General features: G+C 40.0%; 2 protein-coding genes across 2 annotated transcripts in view; one reads left to right on the top strand and one right to left on the bottom strand.

Moving 5' to 3' along the window:
• Nucleotides 1-1263: 1263 nt before the first annotated feature.
• LOC123976542 (cysteine/serine-rich nuclear protein 3-like) lies at nucleotides 1264-6530 on the top strand. The gene is made up of 4 exons (XM_046058796.1): nucleotides 1264-1408; nucleotides 2584-2840; nucleotides 3142-3453; nucleotides 5050-6530. The coding sequence occupies exons 1-4, from the start codon at nucleotides 1264-1266 to the stop codon at nucleotides 6235-6237; spliced, it is 1902 nt and encodes a 633-aa protein (XP_045914752.1). The 3' UTR covers nucleotides 6238-6530.
• A 7596-nt stretch (nucleotides 6531-14126) lies between these two features.
• The window catches only part of scn1lab (sodium channel, voltage-gated, type I like, alpha b), a 41794-nt gene continuing 31320 nt past the window's right edge, over nucleotides 14127-24600 (bottom strand). Inside the window, exons 20-27 of the mRNA XM_046053806.1 lie at nucleotides 23052-23225; nucleotides 22475-22597; nucleotides 21025-21300; nucleotides 19351-19404; nucleotides 19022-19159; nucleotides 16122-16226; nucleotides 15733-16003; nucleotides 14127-15647 (exon numbers count right to left, since the gene is read on the bottom strand). Coding sequence (XP_045909762.1) covers nucleotides 14455-15647; nucleotides 15733-16003; nucleotides 16122-16226; nucleotides 19022-19159; nucleotides 19351-19404; nucleotides 21025-21300; nucleotides 22475-22597; nucleotides 23052-23225 — 2334 coding nt within the window. The 3' untranslated portion in view covers nucleotides 14127-14454. The remainder of the gene's footprint in view (nucleotides 15648-15732; nucleotides 16004-16121; nucleotides 16227-19021; nucleotides 19160-19350; nucleotides 19405-21024; nucleotides 21301-22474; nucleotides 22598-23051; nucleotides 23226-24600) is intronic.

Raw genomic sequence — 24600 nt, 5'->3', positions numbered from 1 at the left:
GATGATGATAATTCCCATGTTATAGTTTGGGATGTGGATGTGCATGGGGAGAGGTTGCGCATGCAGACAAGTGAGCAGGCTTGTAGATGTGTGTGTGTGTGTGTGTGTGTGTGTGTGTGCAGGTTTGGGACTCTAAATGGCACCGGTTAACAGAGCTTGACCGGGAATGTTTAGGTTAAAGAGGCATGGGCGGGCAGCACAAGGAACCCTCCTGGATCCAAGAAAAACTGCAACATCTTCTATGACATCAAGCACATAGACAGATGTTAGGTAGTATGATGTGTTCAGTGTCTTCTGTACTACACATCTATCTGGTTCAGAAAAGCAGAGAGCTGGAGTATAGGAATGAATACAAGTAAGGGTGGAGAAAGGAAAATAAGAAAAAATAATGAAATAAGATGTAGGAATTTTTTTTAAAAGCGATGGCAATGAACATAAGGCAACAGAAGACATGGCACAAGAATAATTGTATTGCAGTAGGTAGTAAGAGAAAGGAGACAAAGCCTGTGAGAGAGGAAAAGCTTGGTCCAGCATTCAGCTCTGCTGCATATGATGTAATCCTCCACCAGTCCAAGCAGTCAGGTCAACAGTTTTTACAAATTTGAAATTTAAGTATGAACAAAGTGCAGAGGGCTTGGAGAGATGCACTTCCCGTTATCAGCAGTGCTTTTTAAGTGTGGGATAAAACTTGCCTTGTGTGCAAATAATCTCCTATAGGAAATGTGTACACTTTATCTACAAAAGCAACCAGTAAGATAACAAAATAGTTAATCAAAATCTTAATCAGCACAACACTTCATTTGACATGAGTCATTCTCTACTCCAAGGTCACCTATCATCACAAAATGGTGTGCTGCCAAGTTTTGCATAAAAACATCCTTACTTGACCCAGATTGTTTTAGAATAAGACCTGTTTCTGAGCTGTTTACTGAGCTCAATTGATTAGTAGTTTTGCACGTTTGACATTCTTTACATAACAGTACAAATACAGTTTTCCAAAAACATAAAATCTAAAGATTTATACTGGCTTGGGAGTTTTACTTAATCAGTTATTAAGATGTAGAAGAGCTACAGGAAAACAGTTGTGTTTTAATATAATTTCATTAAAGTAAGCTTTTATTCATCTTTGAAGAATTAGTTTAAAAAAGAAAGACACTAAAATTGATTCTCAAATCTATTCTTATTATTCTGGCTTATATAAATTTGCGAATCAGCCATAAACTGTACCTTTGCCTTTATGCAGGTGTGAAAAGGGGCCACACGATGAGTGGGATCCTGAAGAGGAAGCTTGAGGAGGGCCCGTCCCCTTACCTGTCCATGCAGGGATCTGATGATGATGTTTCCTGCAGCGACAGCGGCAACAGCAGTGATAGTCTCAACCATCCCGTACCCGCTGGACTGCTTGACTGTAAGATCACATTACCACACCACTACTGTCAGCAGCTCCCTGCTAGTATGTTTTGATACAACGGGAAGCGCTGGAAACACTCGAGGTCACATGTAAACGGCATCTATATAGTGACATTTTAACCAGGACATTGAGATGGAAAAACTATTCAACAGTGGGCAGAATGTTTCTCAGGAAACAAAAACATGATTACTATAGGGATAATTTGGGGATTTTATGTATACCTTTTTGCACTTGACAATATGCACCAACAATATGGTATTTTGCATGTAATAAATCTTTCTTCACTTATGCTTGTCCTTTGACAAAGTGTTATTAAACACAATTTTATTAGAACAACAGAAAAACTGTGTGGGCACTAAGGACATGGATCTCAACTGGTATTGTTCCTACCTTACCAATAGAAGCTCCTCTGTCGTCGTGAGAGGGCCTCTCCCACACCTCCCACTGAGGATCTGTTTTGTGACCACTTTTGTTGTCTACATACAATATATGTTGCCATTGAGTCACAAATTACAGAGATTTAACATTAAATTCCAGCTCTATGCTGATGACACACAGCTGTATTTCACCCAAAGACCCTGTGACAGTGCCAATGTAACTCAGTTCTTGTCATGTCTGTCAGAATTTATAAGCTGACGGGGACTCCTGGCTATTTCCAGTAAATACTTTACTTCCAGGGGTGACTGGTCAGTCAAGCCAAATTAATAGCATCTTATAAAACACTTCTTAAAACTTACTTTTACAGAAAGGCGTTTTTCTGATTTTTCAATGCCATGTCATGTCTGTTGTACTGTCTGTTGTTTATATTTATCTTATTTTTCTTATAATATCTATTATGTTGATTTCATTAATATCTTCTGCTTTGTTTCTCTATTTTGATTTGTTGTTTCTAATATAAAGCATTTTTTAACGTGTTTAGAAAAGTGCCATATAGTGTAAAGTTTATTTTTATCATACCACGCCCATTAAAGAGAACGTGAAAGGATTTTTGAAAGAATTATTCCTTATTTGTGCTACAGTTACACTATGTTTTAACATTTAACATTATCCTGAAATTTTACTAATGACTGCTTTTTGAAGTTATAATTTTCCTTTATCTAGCTTTTAGCACTAACTAAGGTGCATACTGTCTTTCACTAAATATGTTTCCCACTTCCATGTCTCAATCTCAGCCACTCTCCAGCAGCAGTCAAAGCGACTGCGGGGTCGAAACGTGCACTTTGAGAGCGTGACAGTCTACTACTTCAGCCGTCGGCAGGGCTTCACCAGTGTGCCCACGCAGGGTGGCAGCACCCTTGGGATGTCACCACGTCACAGCGGGGTGAAGCGCTTCACTCTCAGGGAGTTTGCCATGGAGCAGAAACGAAGCCACCGGAACATGCTGAGAGACCATCTCAAAGAGGAGAAACTCAATGCCATCAAACTCAAAGTCAGTGGATTCCAGAAAGCCTCATTTACCTGCATTGTAGTAGAATCTTTGCTCCATAAGTCCGTTTCTTAACTATGATTCTTCTTCCTTAAAGGATTGTTTGTTTTCGAATATTAAAATTGTCTTGGCTCATATTTTTTTCAATAAGTCAGGGCATTAATAATAAACATTGTTGATGTTTTGTAACCAATCTTCAGCTGACAGCTCACATATAACTTTCCTGGGGGTCTAAATGTATGTGTAGGCGTAAGCCTACATTTATGTTGCAATCTTAATTCAACTTTCTTTGTCTGTCCTCCAGCTGACTAAGAATGGCACTGTGTCATCCGTGGAGGCGGACACCCTGACGCTCGATGATATCTCCGAAGATGACCTGGATGTGGACAACACGGAGGTGGACGATTACTTCTTCCTCCAGCCTCTGACTACCAGGCGGCGCCGGGCCCTTCTCCGCGCCTCTGGCGTCCGACGCATTGACGTGGAGGAGAAGCACGAGCTGCGTGCCCTGCGCATGTCCCGTGAGGAGTGCGGGTGTCGCTGCAGGGGTATATGTGACCCAGAGACCTGTGCTTGCAGCCTGGCCGGCATTAAGTGCCAGGTAAATGGAACTGTGGTGAGGCCCATCTATAATACTAAAGTGTTGTTCATGTCTGTCTGTGCAGTAGAACTTATCTAAACAGCATGCATGATTTTGACATGCGCCACTCAGTAGTACATCACAGTTGTTGACAGTAGGAATATGCACAACAACACTGTTCATTTTACCACAGTACTGTTACTGCTGTCACTATGGTTGTAAAGGACCTTGTATCTGCTTTAGATTTTTTTAAAAAGCACTGTGCTGCACTTTAATTTTATCTTTTCAAAGCATTTGATATTGTAGACCATTATCTCTTCTTGCAGAGGCTACATAATATTGGATTTGATATGAATGCATGTAATCGGTTCAGAAAATCAGAGAGACAACAATCTGTTAAATTTGGAGTTTTTATCAGTAACAAAAGGTGTTCCACAGGGTTAAATTTGTGGTCCAGTTTGTTTCAGTATTTATATTAACAATACTGTTTCATCATTGGCAAACTGCCACGTTCATCTGTATGCTGATGACATAGTACTGTATTATGTTGCTGATTCTGTACAAAACAGCTGAAGATTTACGATTTAAGATGCTCTTAAAGGCCTGAGACTTAAAAGCTAAATGCTGATAAAACAAAGTTCATGCTATTTTCCAGAGCCAGAGCAATTACCTATAATATTTTTAATATGCTAATACAATAAACAGATTTTAAGAGACTGACAGAATATGTGTTTCTCTGCGCCTGGATGGATGAAAAACTCACATTCAAATTTCAGATGTATAATCTTGTGTGCTGACTCAGGCAAGAGGTTGGCTATTTTTACAGGAATCATCATTCTCACTTTTTGTCAGTCCTGGACTATGGTGATATGATTTAGAGGCATGTATTCTCATCAACTCTTAAACATTTGGACTCTGTCTGCCACTCTGCCTTGAGATTTATTACCAGTGACGCCAATGGTACACATCATTGTATTTACTATAATTGGGCTGGGTGTTCTTATCTTCAAGAGAGATGTGATACTTGCTGGTTTCTTTTTATACATAATGCCCCAACTGGAAAATTACCAAATTACCTCTCAGAATTGCTTGCTCACATGGGCTTTATCCGACTCACTCTACTGATTGACTCAATATAGTGCACCTGATTCCTTGCAAAATACAGCACCTTCTTAAAATAAATACACTTGTACCTTTTGGACATTGTAGAAACTTAATCTTAAACCCCCAACCTCTTCTTGTAATTGTTTTGCATAACTATTTATTGCACATTTTCTTTACATCTTCACCAGTTAGAAAGTTTTAATGACTTTCTCTTAGCTAATTGTGCTATTGCTTTTCTCTGTTATTATATTTCTTTGCTGTTGTTTTCTTCTTTTCTCTGTTTTGGTAATTGACTCAATGTCGTTGTAAATAAGGCTCGCCCCTCATTGATCTTTTGAGTATAAATAAAGGTTGAATAAATGAATGAATGAATTTCCTTAATCAAAAAGTGAAGGGTATTCAAATTTATGTTTTACTTTTAAGAATAATGCAAGTAGTGCCGTCTACCATTTTCCAGTGGCCAAGGTTTGGGAAGTATTAAATACATACAATGCCCACAGTGGATTTAAATATTTGTTTTGTCCATAGGTGGACCGCATGTCCTTCCCCTGTGGCTGCGCTAAAGAGGGCTGCAGCAATACCACAGGACGCCTGGAGTTCAACCCGGTCCGGGTACGCACCCACTTCCTGCACACTATCATGAAGCTGGAGCTGGAGAGGAGCCGCGAGGAGCAGCAGCAGCAGCATCATCATCATCAGCAGCAGCAGCAGCAGCCGGAGCAGCAGCTTGTAACCAATGGCAACGGTTACCATGGCGACTCCTCCTTGGTCCAGCAGCAGCAGCAGCAGCAGCAGCCGAACCTGCAGTTTCCACTGATGAGTGGCACACCGCACATTCCCATCATGCACCTCCAGAGCACAGGCAACTCGGATTCACATCTAAATGAAATGGAGGAAGAGGAAGAAGAGGAAGAGGAGGAGGAGGAGGAGGAAGAAGAAGAAGAAGAAGAAGAAGAAGAAGAAGAAGAAGAAGATGAAGAGGATGAGGATGATGAAGCTTATGAAGAAGATGAGGATGGCAGCAGCGTTTGCAGCGGGCTGTCAGACTGCAGCACACATAGCTTAGAAACAATCGATCCGGAGGAAGAAGAAGAGGACGAGGAAGATGAAGAAGACGATGATGATGAGGAAGAAGAAGAGGAAGAGGAGGAAGATTGGGATTGCTCGTTGCACGGAACGAGTCCTCCGCCCTACTCGGTTCCACTTCCTTCTGTGCTGAGTTACTCTAATAACACACTCATGAGCCTCAGTAACCCCTTCCACAACACTCCCTCCATGCAGCATTATCAAATAGACCGCTCTGTAAATGACACTCCTGCTTTTCTCAGTGAAAATGGCACCGTCGCCCCCACGCTCCCCACAGTAGAGACCGCAATAGAGTCTGAAATAAACACAAAACTCCACTGCCAAACAGAGCAGCAGAGCATTCCCAGCCATTTCCCTCACCCCGCAGAGTCCCTGACTCTCCAAACTTACTCACATGTAGACACCCGTGAGAGTAACAGTGCCCCTGCTGGTGCAGCTGATGAACAGCCGCCCTCGACGGAACTCCAGAACAATCCAGACCATCATGACTCACAGACTGAGGCTTCGGCTGGGTCTGTGAGTGAGCAGACAGGGGAGACAAAAAGGGAGCTGATACAGGAGCAACCAGGACTGCATATGCAGCGAGACACCGATCAAATAACAAGCACGTCATGCTCAGAGAGTACCTGATGAATCAAATGCTTTAGAGAGGGATCAATTAATATTTGGAAATCTTTATTCAAGAATTGTGACCTTCAACTATTAGAGTTTGATTTATTCTTGATAAGTGCACTTCCAAAGAAAGAAGAAGTCCCATAGATTTTGACAGAAGGCTCAAAGAGCTGATATAATTTTAGCATAATTTGTCTCTAAACCTTTCCAAGATTGTTGGTTTAGATTAAAAGACTCAAATGATACAGCTCAATAAAACAGTGTTTCTGTACGTTACTTGTATAATTTATGCCCTGTTAGAAAGTCTTTGATCATTACAGCATGTTTTGTGGTGTGACTGGCATCTATGACAAATCAAGATTTTGAGGTGCTTGTATTGTGTCACTATTTTCCATTGTGCTGGTGTCTCATCGTTGCTGCTAATTATTCTTGAATGCCTGTCTGTAAAGCATGTGTTCAGTTTACCTAAGATGTTTCTAGGCTTAATACAAACTGTAAAATCATTTAAAAAAACTTATAAATCCATTATAATTAATAATAACGGTGTTTTTTGTTCCTTTTTGTGCTAAAATGTTAGCATCACTAGCATGGTGGCTAGGCCTCTGGTCTAGGCAACAACTATTTGATGATTTGCCATTAAATTTTGTACAGACAAGCATCTCAGTACTCTTATATTAACAATGGATCACCTGACTACACGTATGTGAAAAGAGTAGTAGTGATGAACCCATAAAGGATTATCACCCATCTCTGCAGTTCTCCTCAGCTGCACGGGTTTTAGCTTCTTTTACCTTGTTTTGGTACAAAATGTAAAGTAAAGGTGAATCATTTGATTCACCTTTACTGCTCTCATAGCTTAGTTTTCTCATGGTAGCAGGGAGTTGTTTTCTCAGCTGTAGATTAGCTGACAGAAAGTTGGAGACTGCTGGTGAACATAAAGGAGTATTTAGCAGCTAAAGAGCCAGATATTCCCCTAAGGAGTTGGTAGAAAGCAACACTAGAAGCTAAAAGACAGTCAAAATTGGACTTATATGCATCAGGTGGACACAAACACGACACCTGAATGTGTAAATAAGCAACTGTTAACTACTAACACATTTGCTTTATCAACTTAAAAAGTGATATGTCAGATTGTATTCACAGCTTCTTTCCACGCCAGCTTCTTTAACTTTTCATGTAGTGCCGTCATGAGCCAACATTTCTATTTGTCCAAAAATCTATTTTATGACCACAAACATGCAAAACTAATGACATTGCCATCAACCATACATGCACTTTGTGTTGCTAATTAGAAAATGTTATACGCTTAATTAAGCCTGTAAGTATTCCCACTGTAAACATCTTAGCATGCTGACATTAGCATTTAGCTCAAAGTACCGCTGTAGGTACTTTAAAGAGGCCATATTATGCTCATTTTCAGGTTCAAAATTTAGGGGTTGTATCAGAACAGGTTTACATGGTTTCATTTTCAAAAAACACCATATTTTTTGTCATACTGCACATTGCTGCAGCTCCTCTTTTCACCATGTGTGTTGAACGCTTGGTTTTAGCCACGGAGTGAAGCATCTCAACTCTACAAGATCTTGTTTAAGACTTGTAGATGCGCAGTTCCTTGTTATGGATTACTAGCCAATCAGAAGCGGAGTAGGGTGGGTCATGAGAAGCCGGTAAACACAGCTTTGGTTCAGCTGTATATCCCCTTACCAGCTGAGCAACATGGATGGGAGCAAGAGTTTCAGAGTGGTGAGGTATTAATTTGTAACAAATGTATCTTTCATCCATAAAGTTTTAACTGAGCTCTGTCTCTACATCACAGTAACAACTGTCCACTGACTGCCTGGAGGGTAGCTAGTGTTTGGAAGGGAGAGGAGAGGCAGCAGGCGGATGTCTCGTTACTGTGTGCTGCAGCAGCTGAGTATTTTTCCACCAGTGTTTTTGAGGGCGTGTCGGACTAGCCGCTTGGCGAGCATTATCACTGCGCATTTAGCTGCATAATTTTTGTCTTCTTTTGATTTACAAAAGAAACTAACCACTCAAGTTTCCTAACATAGAATTAAGACACAAGTCACATGATCTGCCTTTTACTTTAAAAGCCTTCATTTTGACACCGTATCTGCATCAAGAATCTTTTAAAAGCTTGAAAGCTTAAAAAAATAATTTCAATAAAAATTTTCTTCATTTTCTTGCCGGTAATTTCTCGTTCTAATTTGTCTCTCTTGTTACTTGTGCCAACACATTAAGTGAGATTAGAGAATGTTACTTCATTCATCATTTTACAGTCACTTGAACAACTGCGCTTTTTTCTGAGTTTTCAGATAGGTTAAGGCATGTGTAAGAGTGATGTCCTTTGTCTCCCAATACTGCCAAAATTGGGGGACAAAAATGTGTTCTTTTTAAAACAACTGTACATTTCCATGAATGTGATTAAAACACTTTTTTAACATCCATCTCAGTTTAAAGGAGGTTCATCAATTGCGTTGGTGGAGCAGGGTAATTTGAGCCTGTGGGGAAGTTCAGCCACCCCTTGTTTCTTGGCAACCATAGACCAAATTGGTTATATGAATACACAGTTTTGAAGGGTTAATCATTTTACTCACCCTGTGGTGGAGAGAGGCCCATGGAATAAGTGATAAGCACATTTAAGATAAAAAAAAAACTGTTTTTTGCCATTCAAATTGATGAAGAGATTTTTTTATGTTCAAGAAGTCTTGATTCTTGTGTCTGAACAATTACAGACAGGTTTGAAATCTTACGCATTTGTTAGTGCTTTAGGAAGTTACAATATGAGGCTACACTGTTCACATGACTCTTAAACTGCTGGATGACACAATTTTGTTAAAATGGATGGGGTCATTTGAGCAAAAAGACCTGGGGAAAGTTGAGCCAGGTATTTTACTGTTATTTTACAATGCATTCTTATGCATCACCGAAATGATATGACATTATGCATTTTAGACCAGAAACCATCATGTCATGTTTCTATAAATGGAAGACAGACAGGCTTGAACTCCCCTTGTGGATTTGTACAGAGCAGTGGGAGAGGTACAAAAAGGGAAGTCAGTTCATCAGGTGGCACTCGACATGATGATTAACAGGATGGCTTTAAAGCAATACATTGATATGAAACAATTAGGAGACATAGCTGCAAGGTTTCACTACTAAATGCAATTAAACTTCCCCCTCATATGGGGCAAGTTGAACCAAGGGTCCACTTTTTTTTGAAAGCCATATTTTGAAAACAGTTTATTTTAGATCCAAATTGATTATTCCAAGGAATGCACCACATGCTAAATTATATGTACATATTTTAGTTGGAGACCTTACTGTTATGTCTTCACTTTAAAGACACATCAAGGAAAACTGGCTCAACTCACCACTCTCTCTCCTACTGATCTAAGGTTGAAGATACAGTTTTTACTCCTGTGAACAGACAAAATACAGTGTGAATTTCTCAGAGTATCCTATTTTTCTACCAGCAGATGGCATGAGTTGCTTAACAACTGACTTCATCTTGCTTGCAAATATGAGAGGGGTTGAATAATTTTTTTTATGACATCAGTAAATTTGTTGATTGCATGTTTTCAGCCTCAGGACGTTTTTTTTTGCTCAGAACGTCCTCTGTCAGCATGCGAACATGATTCAAATCAGTTGTTTCTCAATGAAAACAATAATGTATACACAAGTCTGTCTTACTCCTTTCACAGTTAGAGGAGCATCTGCTTTGACACCCTGCTTTTCCATTCTCGTCAACGGTTTGAATTTGCAGCACGTTGCAGCCTCTAGAGAGCACTGCTGAGATAACAACGTTTGGGTGAGGCAGAGAGATCAGTCAGGGGCAAGAGGAAGCTTTGTGCTCCCACCTTATTGGCCAGGCTATTCATGTATAGACATATTTTCATGGCTCATTGCATAACCACACAACAGACACTGCAGCAGGTGCTGGGCACAATACAAAGTAAATGTACATTTATTTGTCCCTTATGATCCTCCAGCAATGACACACACGTACAGTATAGGCTGTACATTGAATTTCATTAAGAACACAAGGTCATCACTTGACCCCTGCCGTTTCTTATGTAATCAGACCGGCAAGGTATGTATACACTCTGTTGGGGGTGGGAGTTGCTTTCAGCCTGCAAGGTATTGTGGGTAAGCAAGCTCAGAGACACTGCTAATCAATCACAGACAGAATGTTATGTTGCCAGGCAACAGGAAGGGCAAAGCAGCAGAGCGTTTGGAGGGGGTTGCTGGGTGGGGGTAGCCTTCGCTTTTCACCTCCGTCTCCCACGCCTGTCTATCCCAACACCACCTTCTCCTTCTCCTGTAGTGGTCGCCTGGCTGTTGTGGTCGATGGTACTTGACCCTGCATAATGTGGAGATGGCACTGATACTAAACACTGTGACTGTGTAGTGTTGTCTCGAGCAAACGCTAAATAATAATGAAAATGACCCCTGTGAAATGACCCTTTTCTCCGCACACCAAGAATCATCAACAAAAATGTTTTTTCTCAAGGTCCACTTACTATTTTTCTTCTCATCTTGCGATCTTTATCAGCAAATGAAGATCAGTTGTCACGGAGGTTATTTGGTTTGGTCACCTGATAATAGATTATATTATAGATCATATATGGGATGATGAAGGCCAGGAGATGCGGCTGCAAGCTGAGGAAGAAATCCTATAAGAATATATTTTTTTCTTGGACAAATCTGTAAAATCTGTCAAACAAATGCAGTGAAAATGTTTTTGGTATTTGTAGTCACTTTTGATCACATACTAGAAATATTAGACTTTAATATTTTACTGAATGGTTTATAACACACTATAAAGTTGTTGTAGCCATCCATAAGGACACTTTGTCAACTTATTGTTTCCAAGGTCAACAGTAAATGTTGAAGCTCAACCTGTGTTTTAGTTAGTGAATGATTACAGTTACAGTTACACACTGTCGGATGAGCTCGTGAGTGTAATAGTATCTGTATAGTGCTTATAAATGCCAGTGTTACTGGTTTGGTATTTTGGCCTTTAATTACAATATCTAGTATTGTGGTTTATTTATTTTTAAACATAACGTCTTAAACAACAATCTTCCCATCCAATCTCCAGCCATTTCACCCTCTGGCAGTGTATGCTGGCCCACTTTACCCTTGGATCTCAGCTGTCTATATTAAATACATCATCCTCAGATAGAAAACAGACCATCGTGTTGGTAGTATCTGTATAGCCTCAGTGAACACGCAGAGCCTCTCACCTCCTTCCATCAGGTGTCCAGTAACATGAGCTCTCACCTTACAATGAATGCATCCTGCGTGCAAAATATGCTTTCCAAAATTAGGTTTTATTTTGGAAATCTAGATTTTGTGTTTTGTTGCCACATCTTTGGTTATAACAAAAAAATAAAATGCCACTTGTCACATTTTGCAAACATGATACATAGTTAAGTGTAACATGTACTTGAACCACATGAATGATCCTGTTCAACCAAAGCTCCCGCCATGTCTCATACTTCAGGTTCAGATTACAGACCAAAGAGCGGATGTCACTCACAGAACAAAAACGTTTTGATCCATCGAACAAAGACAAGGATGGAAAAGGAATTGGAGGAAATAAACAAGCATTTACAAAAAATATCTCCTTTATTCTTTTGGCTTTAAAATGATATTACCATATGAGCGGACAGTAGTCACTTCTTGCATGCAGTTCACTAAAACACTACAAGCGCAATGAGAGATGGCTACTGATTGCTTCATGGTTTGTATCTACAGAGATGGGGACCATACATGTGTTTCATCATGTGTTACAGTGCAGAAAGGAAACAACGAGGTCTAGAAAAAATGTAAATCAAATCTGAAGACTGGAAAATTGCACTCATATCTACAGTAAAAATGTTATTTATAATCGGTAGAACATAAGCAACCTGCCGACCCCAGTTGCACACAAACACGCACTCGCTCACACAGAGATAGATGCTTACATTCTCCATTTCTTCCAAATATACAGATAGACATACAAATACAGACACACTCGACCTCTCCCTCACACACACACACTTACATGTACGACTGCCACACGTGGTATTACATAGCAGTGGGGATAAAAAGTGCTCTTACATCAAATGTAAGTGTGATGCATACTGTGGGCCCAAATAGCTATATTATTTACAAACCAAACCACTACATTAAAACCACTCGCTTCTTAATTTAAACAACATGAACGTCATACAAACATTGGTGATATTAGAACCTCTAAATGTGATATATAGTCATGTTCTAGCTTGAGAGCAGTTTGAAAGGTTGACATATTCTTTTCAGTATATTTCATTATTTAAGATATTTTCTTTACAAGAGCCCAGGGAGATGAGGGGAAGAGGTGGGATGAGGGACAAACGTGGGGACAACAAATGCATTGGAGGAGACAGTGCAATGCAACAGTGGATGAATGAGTAGATATGAGTGTCACCGTAAAGGAAAAGTTTCGACATTTAGGGAAATACGCTCAATGCTGTTTGTCAGGTCTGTATCCGGACACAACATTAGCAATCCTGCAGCACAACCTGTATTCGACAAAAATGTAATGGTGTGTCTGTAATTATGAGGTTAATGCATTTTAATGATGCAATTTTACAAACCTTCTGAGCAATAAAGGTGGTGGTGTTTGAATGTCTCCACTTAGTATTTAAAAGTGTTTCAGCCTCACGTTAGCTCACATAGAGGTTAACACATTTTTAGGTTTGGGTTCCAATAGCCAGTTTAATTTTTAAAGTCAGCAAAGTACCTGGATTTGTTAAGGTAACAAGTTCAACCTTTCATCTCTCCTCGTTTTTTCAAGCAAAGATAATTTTTCAAAACCTGCAGGTAACATTAGCTGGTTTCTCAGTAAAAGCTGCTCTGAGAGATGTTTATTATGTTACACTGAAACTTTTGTTTGTTGGTATGTCCTCTGACAACAACTGTGAGTAAAATTCAATACAATCACGATCATTCAACAATCAACATTTTATATCTTCTGACGCTCATTTTCAAATCGTAGCTACAGCTAGTTTAGTAGGCTAGTTATCACTAAAAACGTGAGTATTTCTGGTCCAACAACAGTTGAACGATTTACATTGAATCTTTAGGTTGTAGTTATTTTTAACTTCGAACCCTAACCCTACAGATTTCAGTAAAACGGAGCACTGGTATCACATCTTTACTTGGTATCAGCCAGTACCCTGATTTTGAGTATTGGTACATTTCATTTTTTGTACGATTAAAGAAACCAGATGCAATGTTTTAATTAGATTTAGCTTTACAGGTGCAGGACAGTGGAGCTGTCTTTTAAATTAAGCTAATGGTCTCCTGCCTCTAGCTTCATATTTGAAGGACAGACATGAAAGTGGCATCAATCTCCACATCTAACTCCAGGGAAATAGGAACTACTATTTCCCAAAATGTCAAACAATTTCTTTAAATGTGTCTCATTCCTTGCATACATTCAGCTTCTCTGTGTTCAGAGACTTGTATTTTCTATTGAAATGGGGAGATTGCAGTCCAGATTAAAGCACAATACAGATTTCAACAATCACTGATTGCACACACTAGTGAATACAATGTATCTGTCCATTGTGATTCAGCGGGATGCTATTTGTTTCATCTTCGTATACTGTATGAACCAAAAGCATTCTGGCACTGACCCTGCATGGTTTCACATGGTTGTTTCCAGCATTGACTTTGTCTGCCCTTGGTGATTTGACGACAGTGAAAGCAGTGGACACATTCTCACAATAAAGACACAAAAAAGTAGAAAACATTCTTTCTCATTAAAAAGGAAACCTTGTAACCAAAAAAAAATAAAATAATGCAGAGTACTTGTTAAGTGATACAGCGATTGTTAAATTCAAGACACTGGATTTATAGTAGTAGCAGCAGCACTAGCTACAGACAACTTAACAGTACACTCAAGTGTGTCAGATAGTAACAACAACCAATAGGAAAATCACAAGCGTTTTGCAGAGAGGCTTTTCCACGTTTCAGTAAATCTCTGGCAGTGTCTGCTGGATCATTTGTTTCCATATTTCCCCTCTGAGAAGACCCCATGTATTCATTTGTGACATAACCGTTCTCCCACTTTAGACCTACCGGGCATTCATTATCTCTAACAATCGGCACACAAACGTACCTATCTACCCCCTTTAGAAGCTGTAAACAAATTTCCCTCATGTCTCTAATGCATTTATTTGTTGTTCCTTTTCAAAAAGTCTATTTCTTTCGGTCTTTCGAGTCTTTCCCTTTGTTTTCTTTTTCCCTATTTTCTTTCTCGTATTTGTCCTTGTCCGATTTTGTCACACTGTTGTAGGAGGGCGGGGAGGCAGTGGAGGGCGTCATGTCCGTTTTGTCCGAGGTGGAGTTCTCATTGAACTTGCTGATGACCATCACGTCCTTGTCAGGGTCGCGGAGGCCCTCCTTCAGCCGCTCCTTGTACAGGGCGGAGGCCTTCTTCATGGCCAGGCGGATCATGTAGCGGCGGAAGGCTCTCTGGATGATTACGGCCGACATGTCCTCCTGTTTGCGGCGGAGGGTGGTGGTGATGGGCTCGTAAGACACCTTAGAGGGGTTAGAGGCCATGAAGCGCTCCTCCATCTGCCCGCGTAACACATCCATCTCGCCGCCCTCGCCCAACACTCGCTTGGTGAAGGCGAACAAGATGTCGAGGCAGTGGATGCGCTCGCCACTCACCATTGGCAGGTCCATGGAGATGAGCTGGGTCATATTAGGCTTGGGCATGCGCAACGGCGGATCTAGAGCATCTGCAAAGTCAGAGAGCTTGCTGTACTCCATGAACTGAGTGGCGTCGGGATCAAAGCGCTCCCACACTTCATAGAACATCTCAAAGTCATCTTCGCTCAGAGGCTCGGCGCTCTCCTCTGTGGCCACGCTGAAGTTCTCCAGGATGACGGCGATGTACATGTTGACCACAATGAGGAAGCAGATGATGATGTAGCTGACAAAGAAAAAGATGCCCACTGATGGGTTGCCACAGTTACCTTTGTAGTTGTTGCCCGGGTGCTCCATTTGGCTGTCACAGTCGGGCTCCCTCTTGTTCAGTATGGGTGCCAGCAGGCCGTCCCACCCGGCTGAGGTGGTAATCTGAAACAAACAGATCATACTGTTCCCGAAGGTCTCGAAATTGAACATGTCATCGATTCCTGACTCTCGCTTGACGTAGGCAAAGTTGGACATGCCAAAGATGGCGTAGATGAACATGACCAGGAAGAGGAGGAGGCCGATGTTGAACAGAGCAGGGAGTGACATCATCAAGGCAAAGAGAAGCGTCCGGATGCCTTTGGCACCTTTGATAAGGCGGAGGATGCGGCCGATCCTGGCCAGACGGATCACTCGGAACAGCGTCGGGGACACAAAGTACTTCTCGATAACCTCCGATAAAAACATACCTGCAAAAGCAAAAAACATCTCATTCAGCACAAAATTTTACTTAAAATCTACTGAGAAGCTGAGGCACCTTAAACATCTCCTTACCTACAATGGACAGGATTACCACCACAAAGTCAAATATATTCCAGCCAATGGTGAAGTAATAGTGACGCAGAGAGATCATCTTAAGCGCACACTCCCCGGTGAAGAGCACGATGAAGACCAGGTTGATCCAGTAGAGGATTTTGTCCATCTCCGGCGTCTGGTCGTCCGTCTCCACCATCATGGTCACCATGTTAAGGCAGATGAGGATCATGATCACGATGTCGAAGGCCTGCTTTGTGATGCAGTCAAACACGAAGCCTTGAAATGCATTCTGAGGACAGCGGAGGACAAGAAACATGAGAGCATTAGACATTTTACACCTCTGCCTGTAGTCCATTAGCGAGAACAGACAGAGTAGAACCCACAGTCTGAGCACTTAAGAGTCTTACTGTTGGCCGAGGTATAGGTTTCTGCGGTTTCTTGGAACCCAGCTTCTTCATGGCATTGTAATATTTCTTCTGTTCTTCTGTCATGAAGATGTCCTGACCTCCAAAGTAAAGGGAACGCAACAAAATTTGGTTACAATCGTGTACTTTAAAGAATCTATTTCTCTTTCATTTTAGAAATAATGAATCAGTGTTTGGATCAGTGCCTTTGAAGCACACAAGGTCTTACAACAGATCTTGCTTTTGTTTTTAATGACATTATGAGCAGCAGTCAGCGGGAAGACTGTTAGGTTACGTGATGAAAAGAAGGAAATTACGTCCCTTAGTCGAAGTAGACAGAAAATGTATGTACACAAGCTGTGTAGTGCTGTACTCTAGATGCAGCAAATATAACTGTATCAATGTAAGTAGGCCTACATTTTGATAGGCGGATGCAGGGGGGGCTAGTCAGATATTTAGCATAGACCTATACCTGACACCTGCTGTTTGTTGATGGCAGTGCATGTCAACTTGTTGAGAGCAGGTCACATTTTTGACTTCTTCATTCATGCATAATGTCAGGGGCAATTCTGTAATACTTTGAATGACCTGACCGTTTTATCCTTGTAATTACTCTGCTGGTGAAATAAAGTCCTATTAAGAGGGTCAACCTCTCTCTCTCTCTCTCTCTCTCTCTCTCTCTCTCTGCCATGTGCGACATTTGTCCTGTGTGCAAGCTGTACCACTGGCAGTCTATGGGGCACGCTCCTCTCTCTTTGGATAATGCAAATCTGAGATTCCAGCACTCATACTGTCAACAACAGAGATGTTGATTGGCTTGACATGACCTATCCTTTGAGCAGAGGGGGGGGGGGGGGGGGGGGGGGGGGGGGGGGGGGGGGGGGGGGGCTGTTCTTGGTCAGAGACATTGATTGGCTTTATGTCTTCCAGCCACTTTCTTTATTAAAAAAAAGGACTATGTGTGGCTCATAAGACAGAAAACACTGCATCCTTAATGTATATGATGATATGTCACATCACCGTTTTGGTTAATGTTGTTATGCTCTAGGCACCAGAACACTGAAACCAATGTCAGCAGTAAGCTCTCTTTTTAAAGGACACATCATGTGGTCATCAGTCAACAGAAAACAATTACACCTGCACACCTGCAGGAAGATCCTCCACTCCCCTTTGTTTAAATGTCATGTTAAAGTTTTTTTTCTAAATTGTTACTTCTGGGCTTGCATCTTGATTTATTTAGTTTCATTTTATTTTAAATTCTTTTGGGGTTTGCAGGTGTACAGGTGAAATGATTTTCTACTGACTGGAGAGCTGGTTCACTATAACCAATCTTCATTGGGGAAACTGTTGTATTTTTATTTGATCTAAGGTCAAATATATTTAGATATCTAAAGTAGACTTTCTCTGTCAAGGTTTCATCAAATTTCAGCAGCAGAAAAAGAATGACAAAATATCAAGAAACACATTTCTAAATTATTTACAAAAATGTCAAAAGTCAGCCCACACAGTCACACGTTAATTTAAAGAAATGAATCCCCATCCCGGCTTTATACACGCGTCACACATCACAGTCTCAGTGTATGATGCATGTCTGGAGGGTGGACTGGTGTCAACACTGAACAACCATATGTGTGACGCTGTGGCTGTGGGGCTTCTGAACCACACCGACTGATACAGTGTCTCAGTCAGTCAAGTCGGACCTGCCAGTACGCAGCAAACACAGTCCACACAGTGGAGCCCCCTTCCCCCTTCCCCCTTCTCCGTCTCTTGGGCGTTGCCAGTCCTACATGTTAGCGCTTGGTTCAGCGGAGGGCACATTTGCAGACTACATTCACTGTGACACTGCATGTGTATATACGGTGCGTGTGTGTGTGTGCAGGCAGGGTGTTTCTCAGTGACTCATGCACCCTCAGTAATCCTCAGTAAGTCGGCACCGTGCTGGAGATAATCATTATTCTGTTGCTCAGTTCTTTCTTTAATGCAGCCGAGGGTCTGCTTTATCTAATCCTGTGCTTCAGCCACTTTGTACCCAGGCTGTGCATGTAGCTGGCACGCCGTGGCACAGGTCTAGTACCTGTTGGGGTTCCATTACAACAACTCAGTGCAAAACCAAAGCTGTGAGTGTACACATTAATAACAGCTGGCAGGACAGACCAAGAATTGTCTGGGATTTCATCTTCACTTTGAAATATTATTGCATCTCCAAAAGCTAGGGCTACAGATTTTTGTCCTTGTACAATGTGTAAAATACATTGTGAGAATCTAGTTATTACAACGTGCAAAACAACGGTTGTTTCAGTCAAAAAGAAATGTAGAAGACAATTGGCTACATTACGTAGTTGTCCTTACTCACGACAGACGTGACTGGTGTGTTTCAGTTCCATACTGTATACTATTAGTATGCAGTATGGATACTGATCTTTATAGTGTACTGTTTTTGCAGGTAGTATACGAGAAATCAACACATTACAGAATTTGTCCTCAGATGTCAATCAATCTGAAACTTTAAATGCCTGACATGCCACAGCATTCAAAAATGTGTTTGCGATGATGGCTGGAATGTGTATTGCGTCACCCACGTGCATGTGCATGTGCATCCTTGCTAACAAAACAGTTTGTTAATAGAGGTCAAATACTCCACAGGGAACCTTTAAATGCTCAACAAGTAAAATGACTTTCAGCTGTGAGCAGCGCCTCCATTTCCTTTGTGCAATGTATTGTTGGAGAATAATTTGGATCAACAGCACACTCAAAAATCAAGCGTTTTTTAGAGAGTGTTTTGAGTATACCTAATTGAGTCATGTTTCCAGTATGAACACACTTAATCTGGCTCCCTGTCTCTCTCATCTAACGTAATCTAAGTTTCCATTATCTTCTAGAGACTGTTACTAAATGCAACTTATCTTCTTCTTCTGCTGGTTGAAGTTGTCGATGATGACACCAATGAACAGGTTGAGGGTGAAGAAGGAGCCGAAGATGATGAAGATGACAAAGTAGAGGTACATGTACAGGTTCACTTCATATTTAGGCTGGTCTTCCAACTAGAACAAGCAAGATATAACATTTTAAAAATGTTACTGGCTTTCATAAGTTGTGTATGTCAATCCCCAGACACAGAAAATGAATTAGCTGAACTCGTTATGCAACCAGATAATGGAAGCTAAGACAATGGGCATTTTCACTGTGTGAAAGCTAACTTACAAATCACTCTGTTAAACACCAAGACACTTACACCTCGAGAGTCCACAGCTGCATACATGATGTCCATCCAACCCTTAAATGTTGCCTAAGAGCAGATGAGAGAACAATCAGTGTTTCAGTCTGGATGGTGGGGGTAGGGTCAAACAACCTTCTTCACAACCTTGATCATCTGATTCTCCCAACAGTCAAGCTCTGCTGCTTGGCTGTCATTTAGATTTCTTTTTGCTTGGGGGAACACAATAACCTCACATATCACACAACCAATTGTCTTTAATAATGGTGGGTATCATTATAGCTGGAAGAATTATTTCACGCCACTGGATAAATCCCAAGTGACATATATTTAGTACCTTAAATAGGATTAGGAGTAAAATAAGTTTATCAACCATCTTAACGTTTGAAATTACTCCTATCTGGGATGCCATGGGTGATGACCCGTTTTCCACATGCTTCATTACAGGTAACATCTCACATTAGGTGTTATTTTTATTCATTTGCAGGGCTACAACACTGAGATATATTTTTAATAATAGTCATAATAAGATGGGTGACATTACACACATGATAATATACATAATATACATATATATAACAGTGGGTGTGGTTGAAAGTGGATTTGGAGAGGTGAAGAAAAGATTCCATATTCTCTGTGGAGAGGTGTGCCACAGCCCACAGAGGGTTTGCAAAATTACACTGTGTGCCTGTGCAAGATGCTGCAACATGCTTAGTCACACAATTTAAAAAAGATTTGATTAAGTACAGCTGACTTGGACAATTTTATGCAGGCAAGTTAAAGTATCTACTATTTTTTTATTTTTACAACCTAATTGGTAAAGATTATGAAGCTGTGTGTATTCAATTTGGCATCATATTTTTTCCCATACATGTCAGTTCCCTATTCATTGTCCTATACACATAAATCCTACAGTGCGTTTTTCTTTTTCATTTTGAATGGTCAAAAAAAACTACAACATGTCATCATAATTAGCAACGTCACAATTCTACTGATTTGAAGTCAGTGTAGGAAGCTTCTTAAATAACTGCTCTGAGTGTTTTTACTCCTGTTTCAGTGTGAAAGGGATCCTGAGATCAATACAGGCCCTGGTACCATTTTTTGGATAATATTAATTGTCTTTGATTTAATGTGACCAAAGTCATTCAATGTGTATTAGAGCTGCAAGGATTAGCAGATCAATTAATTAGTAACTCGACATAATATTAGTGGACAAGTATTTTGATAACCGATTAATCATTTCAGTTTCTAAATGTTTCACATGACAATAAATTCAAAATCTTAAGGTTTTTAGTTGACAAAACAGGCTAACTGAAGACATCCCTGTGGCCTTTAAAATGAATGAATATTTCACAGACTAATCGAGAAATCGAGAAAATAATCTCTGGATTTATTTATAAAGAAAATAATTGTTAGTTGCCATCTAATACGTATATCTTTTTGGTTTGGCTTTTTATTAGACGACTGTTTGATATGGCTGTACGTGAATATTGATTTTAGATTGACCATCTGATGTTTTCAACTCTCTCTCTGATATCAAATTGTAAATGTAAACGAAACCATTCAGAAAATGATAATCAGTGATGAAGTCAACTGCATGACAAAATTAGAAGCTAAATACTTCAAAACACATTGGCATACTTTGACATTTTTTATTTTGTCGTCCACCTGTGTTGCCAAGTCTAAACTCACCACTTGCAGTAGAGCCAGATAGCCGGCCCCAACATTGTCAAAGTTGATTTTGACATTCTTCCAGCGGGCGCTGTCGTTGACTAAATTCAGGCAGTCAGTCTTGTTGTTGACTACTTCTATGGGGAAGATCTCGTCTGTGGTGGTGTTGATGCAGTGATAGTACTTCCCAGCAAACAGGTTGACGCCCATGATGCTGAAGATCAACCAGAAGATGAGGCAGACCAACAGCACGTTCATGATGGAGGGGATGGCCCCGAGCAGCGCGTTCACCACAACCTGGAGAGGTTGAAGCACACAGACAGACTCAGCCGTCTCCTGCTGGCCAAACGGAGGTCTCCGCTTGCCAAAATAGAGAGGCTATTTGATTTTAGGTAAGTTGCCATTACAGTCATCTCTTAACTGCTCTGTAATAAGACATGTGGACATCGGATTTGATTGGTCTGTAAAGCTACAGTTTTCAGAAGAGCTAAGTCTTATTTAAAAAATCTATGTGCTTCTATACCATTGAAAGCTGTATTTGATATGTAATGTCTGCACACATTGCAAGCTCTTAACACCATACAAATCTACAGAGAGACTTTAACAACATGACAGTTGGAAAGAAGGTGGATAGGTGAAAAAGTTAACATTTCATAGGTAAAAAAGCAAAACAGAAAAAAACCTTAGAGAAGCGGGATGAAGTCACAACATTTTGTTTGACTGTAAATGAAAAAAGACACACAACAAAGAAAAAAATTACAGGTCAAAGGCACCACACAAGCAACATCAGAAAACAATGCCTGAGAACAGCTATATACAGTAATTCATTGACACAATGTGAAGAAGGTCATGCAGATAGAAGTACAGTGTTGAATTGCAAGGAAAAGATAACTCTACAGAATATGCAATAAGCATGCAGTCTGACAGTCAGGCCGATTACTAACCGATTACTAACCTCTAACCATTTAACTGACATCACACATTAACACAGAAACATTTCAGATTCCAAAACAAAACAATCGAGTTTGACGAGAAGATTAATACCACTGCCATAATATATTTATTTATGCCAGCACACAGTTAGCTTAGCTTAGCCTAGCATGGCTTTTTTTAATCTGCCTACCAGCACCTCTAAAGCTCATTAATTAACATGTTTTAGCTTGTTTATAGAGAGCATGGCTGGCTGGCTCCATCTGCTGCCAATTTTATGGCTAAACTAAGCTAACCATCTCTTGGCTACAGCTGCATAACATAGCGTACAGGAATGAGCGTGGTATCTAGCTTCCAATCTAACTCTAGGCAAGAAAGTAAATACCTAAGGGTAAAAAGTATATTTTATATTTTACAATTTTACTTGAACATTTTACACCTGAACCATTATAAATGTTAGGGGTTTAACTTTCAGCTTGCGCACAAAAAAGTAAGGATTTTCAGGCAGGTTTTGTATCACTGTTATTCCAGATGTCCTTACCCTCATGCCCTCAAACCGAGATAGGGCCCTAAGGGGCCGAAGGGCTCGGAGTGTCCTCAGAGATTTGATGGCGGTAAGCTCAGAGTAGCCCAGAGCATTGGCTACAAGGCTGACCAGGGACACCTGAGAGAAGATAATAACAAAGACAAGCAGGGTGAAAGGTGAGAAATGAAAAAGGTCCCTTTGCACAGGTTCCAGCCAGAGTGTTTAAAAAAGAAGCATTAATTATTCGCCTGCACACATTTAAAGAGATAATAAATAATTTAAAGAGATTTAAAATTAGTAACAGAAGTATCTCAAAAACTGTGATTTTCAAATAAAGAGATGTGACAACAATAACTTAAGAGGACACATTTTCTTTCTTGCAACAAGTTAGACGAGAGGATGGACGCCACTCTTATGCCTGTATGTTAAATAGGAAGCTACAGCCAGACAAGAGACTGTACACATATGAAGGTGTGTTATCGAACTTCTAAATCCAACTCTCAGCAAGAAATCATGTATTTCCTAAAATGCTGAACTATTCTTAAAAGTCAAATTGTCTTTGATTTAATGCCTGATTGGAAGCTTTACATACGTCTACAATGAGGAAGTCGAGCCAGCACCAGGCGTTGGTGAAGTACTTGACAAAGCCGTATGCCACCCACTTCAACAGCATTTCCAGGATGAATATGTAAGTGAAGACCTTGTCTGCGTACTCCAGCATTGTTTTGATGGTCCTTCGCTGCTCGATGTAAACATCCTCAAATGCCTATACAGAATGGAATAAATAATAAAGACTGCAGGTGGAAACAGTTACATGATGGTTGATTCTGCAAAGGCACAAGTTAAAGGTCAGTTCAGAGGGGGATTTTAGGAGTGACCATGACGTAATGCTGCTAAATCCCGTAGACATGAAATGTAACTACGGAGCCTTAGATGAAGGCAACACTGCAAAGTATTTTTCCTATATATACACACACATATACATATATACATACATATATATATATATACACATATATATATATATATATATATATATATATGTGTATATATACACACACATATATGTGTATATATATATGTGTATATATGTGTATATATATATATGTGTATATATATATGTGTATATATATATGTGTGTATATATATACATATATATACACACACACACACATATATATATATATATATATATATATACACACACACACACACATATATATATATACACACACACACATATATATATATATATATACACACACTATGGCATGCCGTTTAGGAAACAATATATATATTTATGGTTTGTCTGTCTGAATATATTGAATGGAAGTCTGAATATATGGAATGAAAGTCTGAATATATGGAATGAACCTTGAATATATAGAATGAAAGTCTGAATATATGGAATGGAAGTCTGAATATATGGAATGAAAGTCTGAATATATGGAATGAACCTTGAATATATAGAATGAAAGTCTGAATATATTGAATGGAAGTCTGAATATATGGAATGGAAGTCTGAATATATTGAATGGAAGTCTGAATATATGGAATGAACCTTGAATATATAGAATGAAAATCTGAATATATTGAATGGAAGTCTGAATATATTGAATGAAAGTCTGAATATATTGAATGGAAGTCTGAATATATGGAATGGAAGTCTGAATATATGGAATGAACCTTGAATATATAGAATGAAAGTCTGAATATATGTAATGAAATCATCATCTGACATCATTAAGGCACTGGCGCCATCTTGTGTTTTTGATTTGATTAATCCGTATGGATGTAATTGTGACACTATGAGCGAATAAGTAAGAAATCTAGTGTCAGCTATTTGGAGCATTGAAGAGATTACAAACACACTAGCAAATGCATGTACACGCCATAATACTGGGAACCATATCCAGTAGTTCTCCTGATGAAATAATTTATTCTCTTTAATCGTGGAAGACTGAATGCAGGAAACCTCCCAGGCCAGGCAGTTCCCGTTTATCAGGAAAACAAGCCTTCAACCTCACACGTGCCCCCACAACAGCTTAAGTTAGTTCGCATCCGAACTAATCTTTTAAACACCAAAGTCACAGAAAAAATAACCTGGCAGCGGTAACATTTTTTGTCAGTGGAGTTCGGTG

This window comes from Micropterus dolomieu, linkage group LG01, assembly GCF_021292245.1.
Source record: "Micropterus dolomieu isolate WLL.071019.BEF.003 ecotype Adirondacks linkage group LG01, ASM2129224v1, whole genome shotgun sequence".
In the NCBI taxonomy this organism is placed as follows: domain Eukaryota; kingdom Metazoa; phylum Chordata; class Actinopteri; order Centrarchiformes; family Centrarchidae; genus Micropterus; species Micropterus dolomieu.
This window is presented reverse-complemented; position numbering and strand designations above follow the sequence as displayed.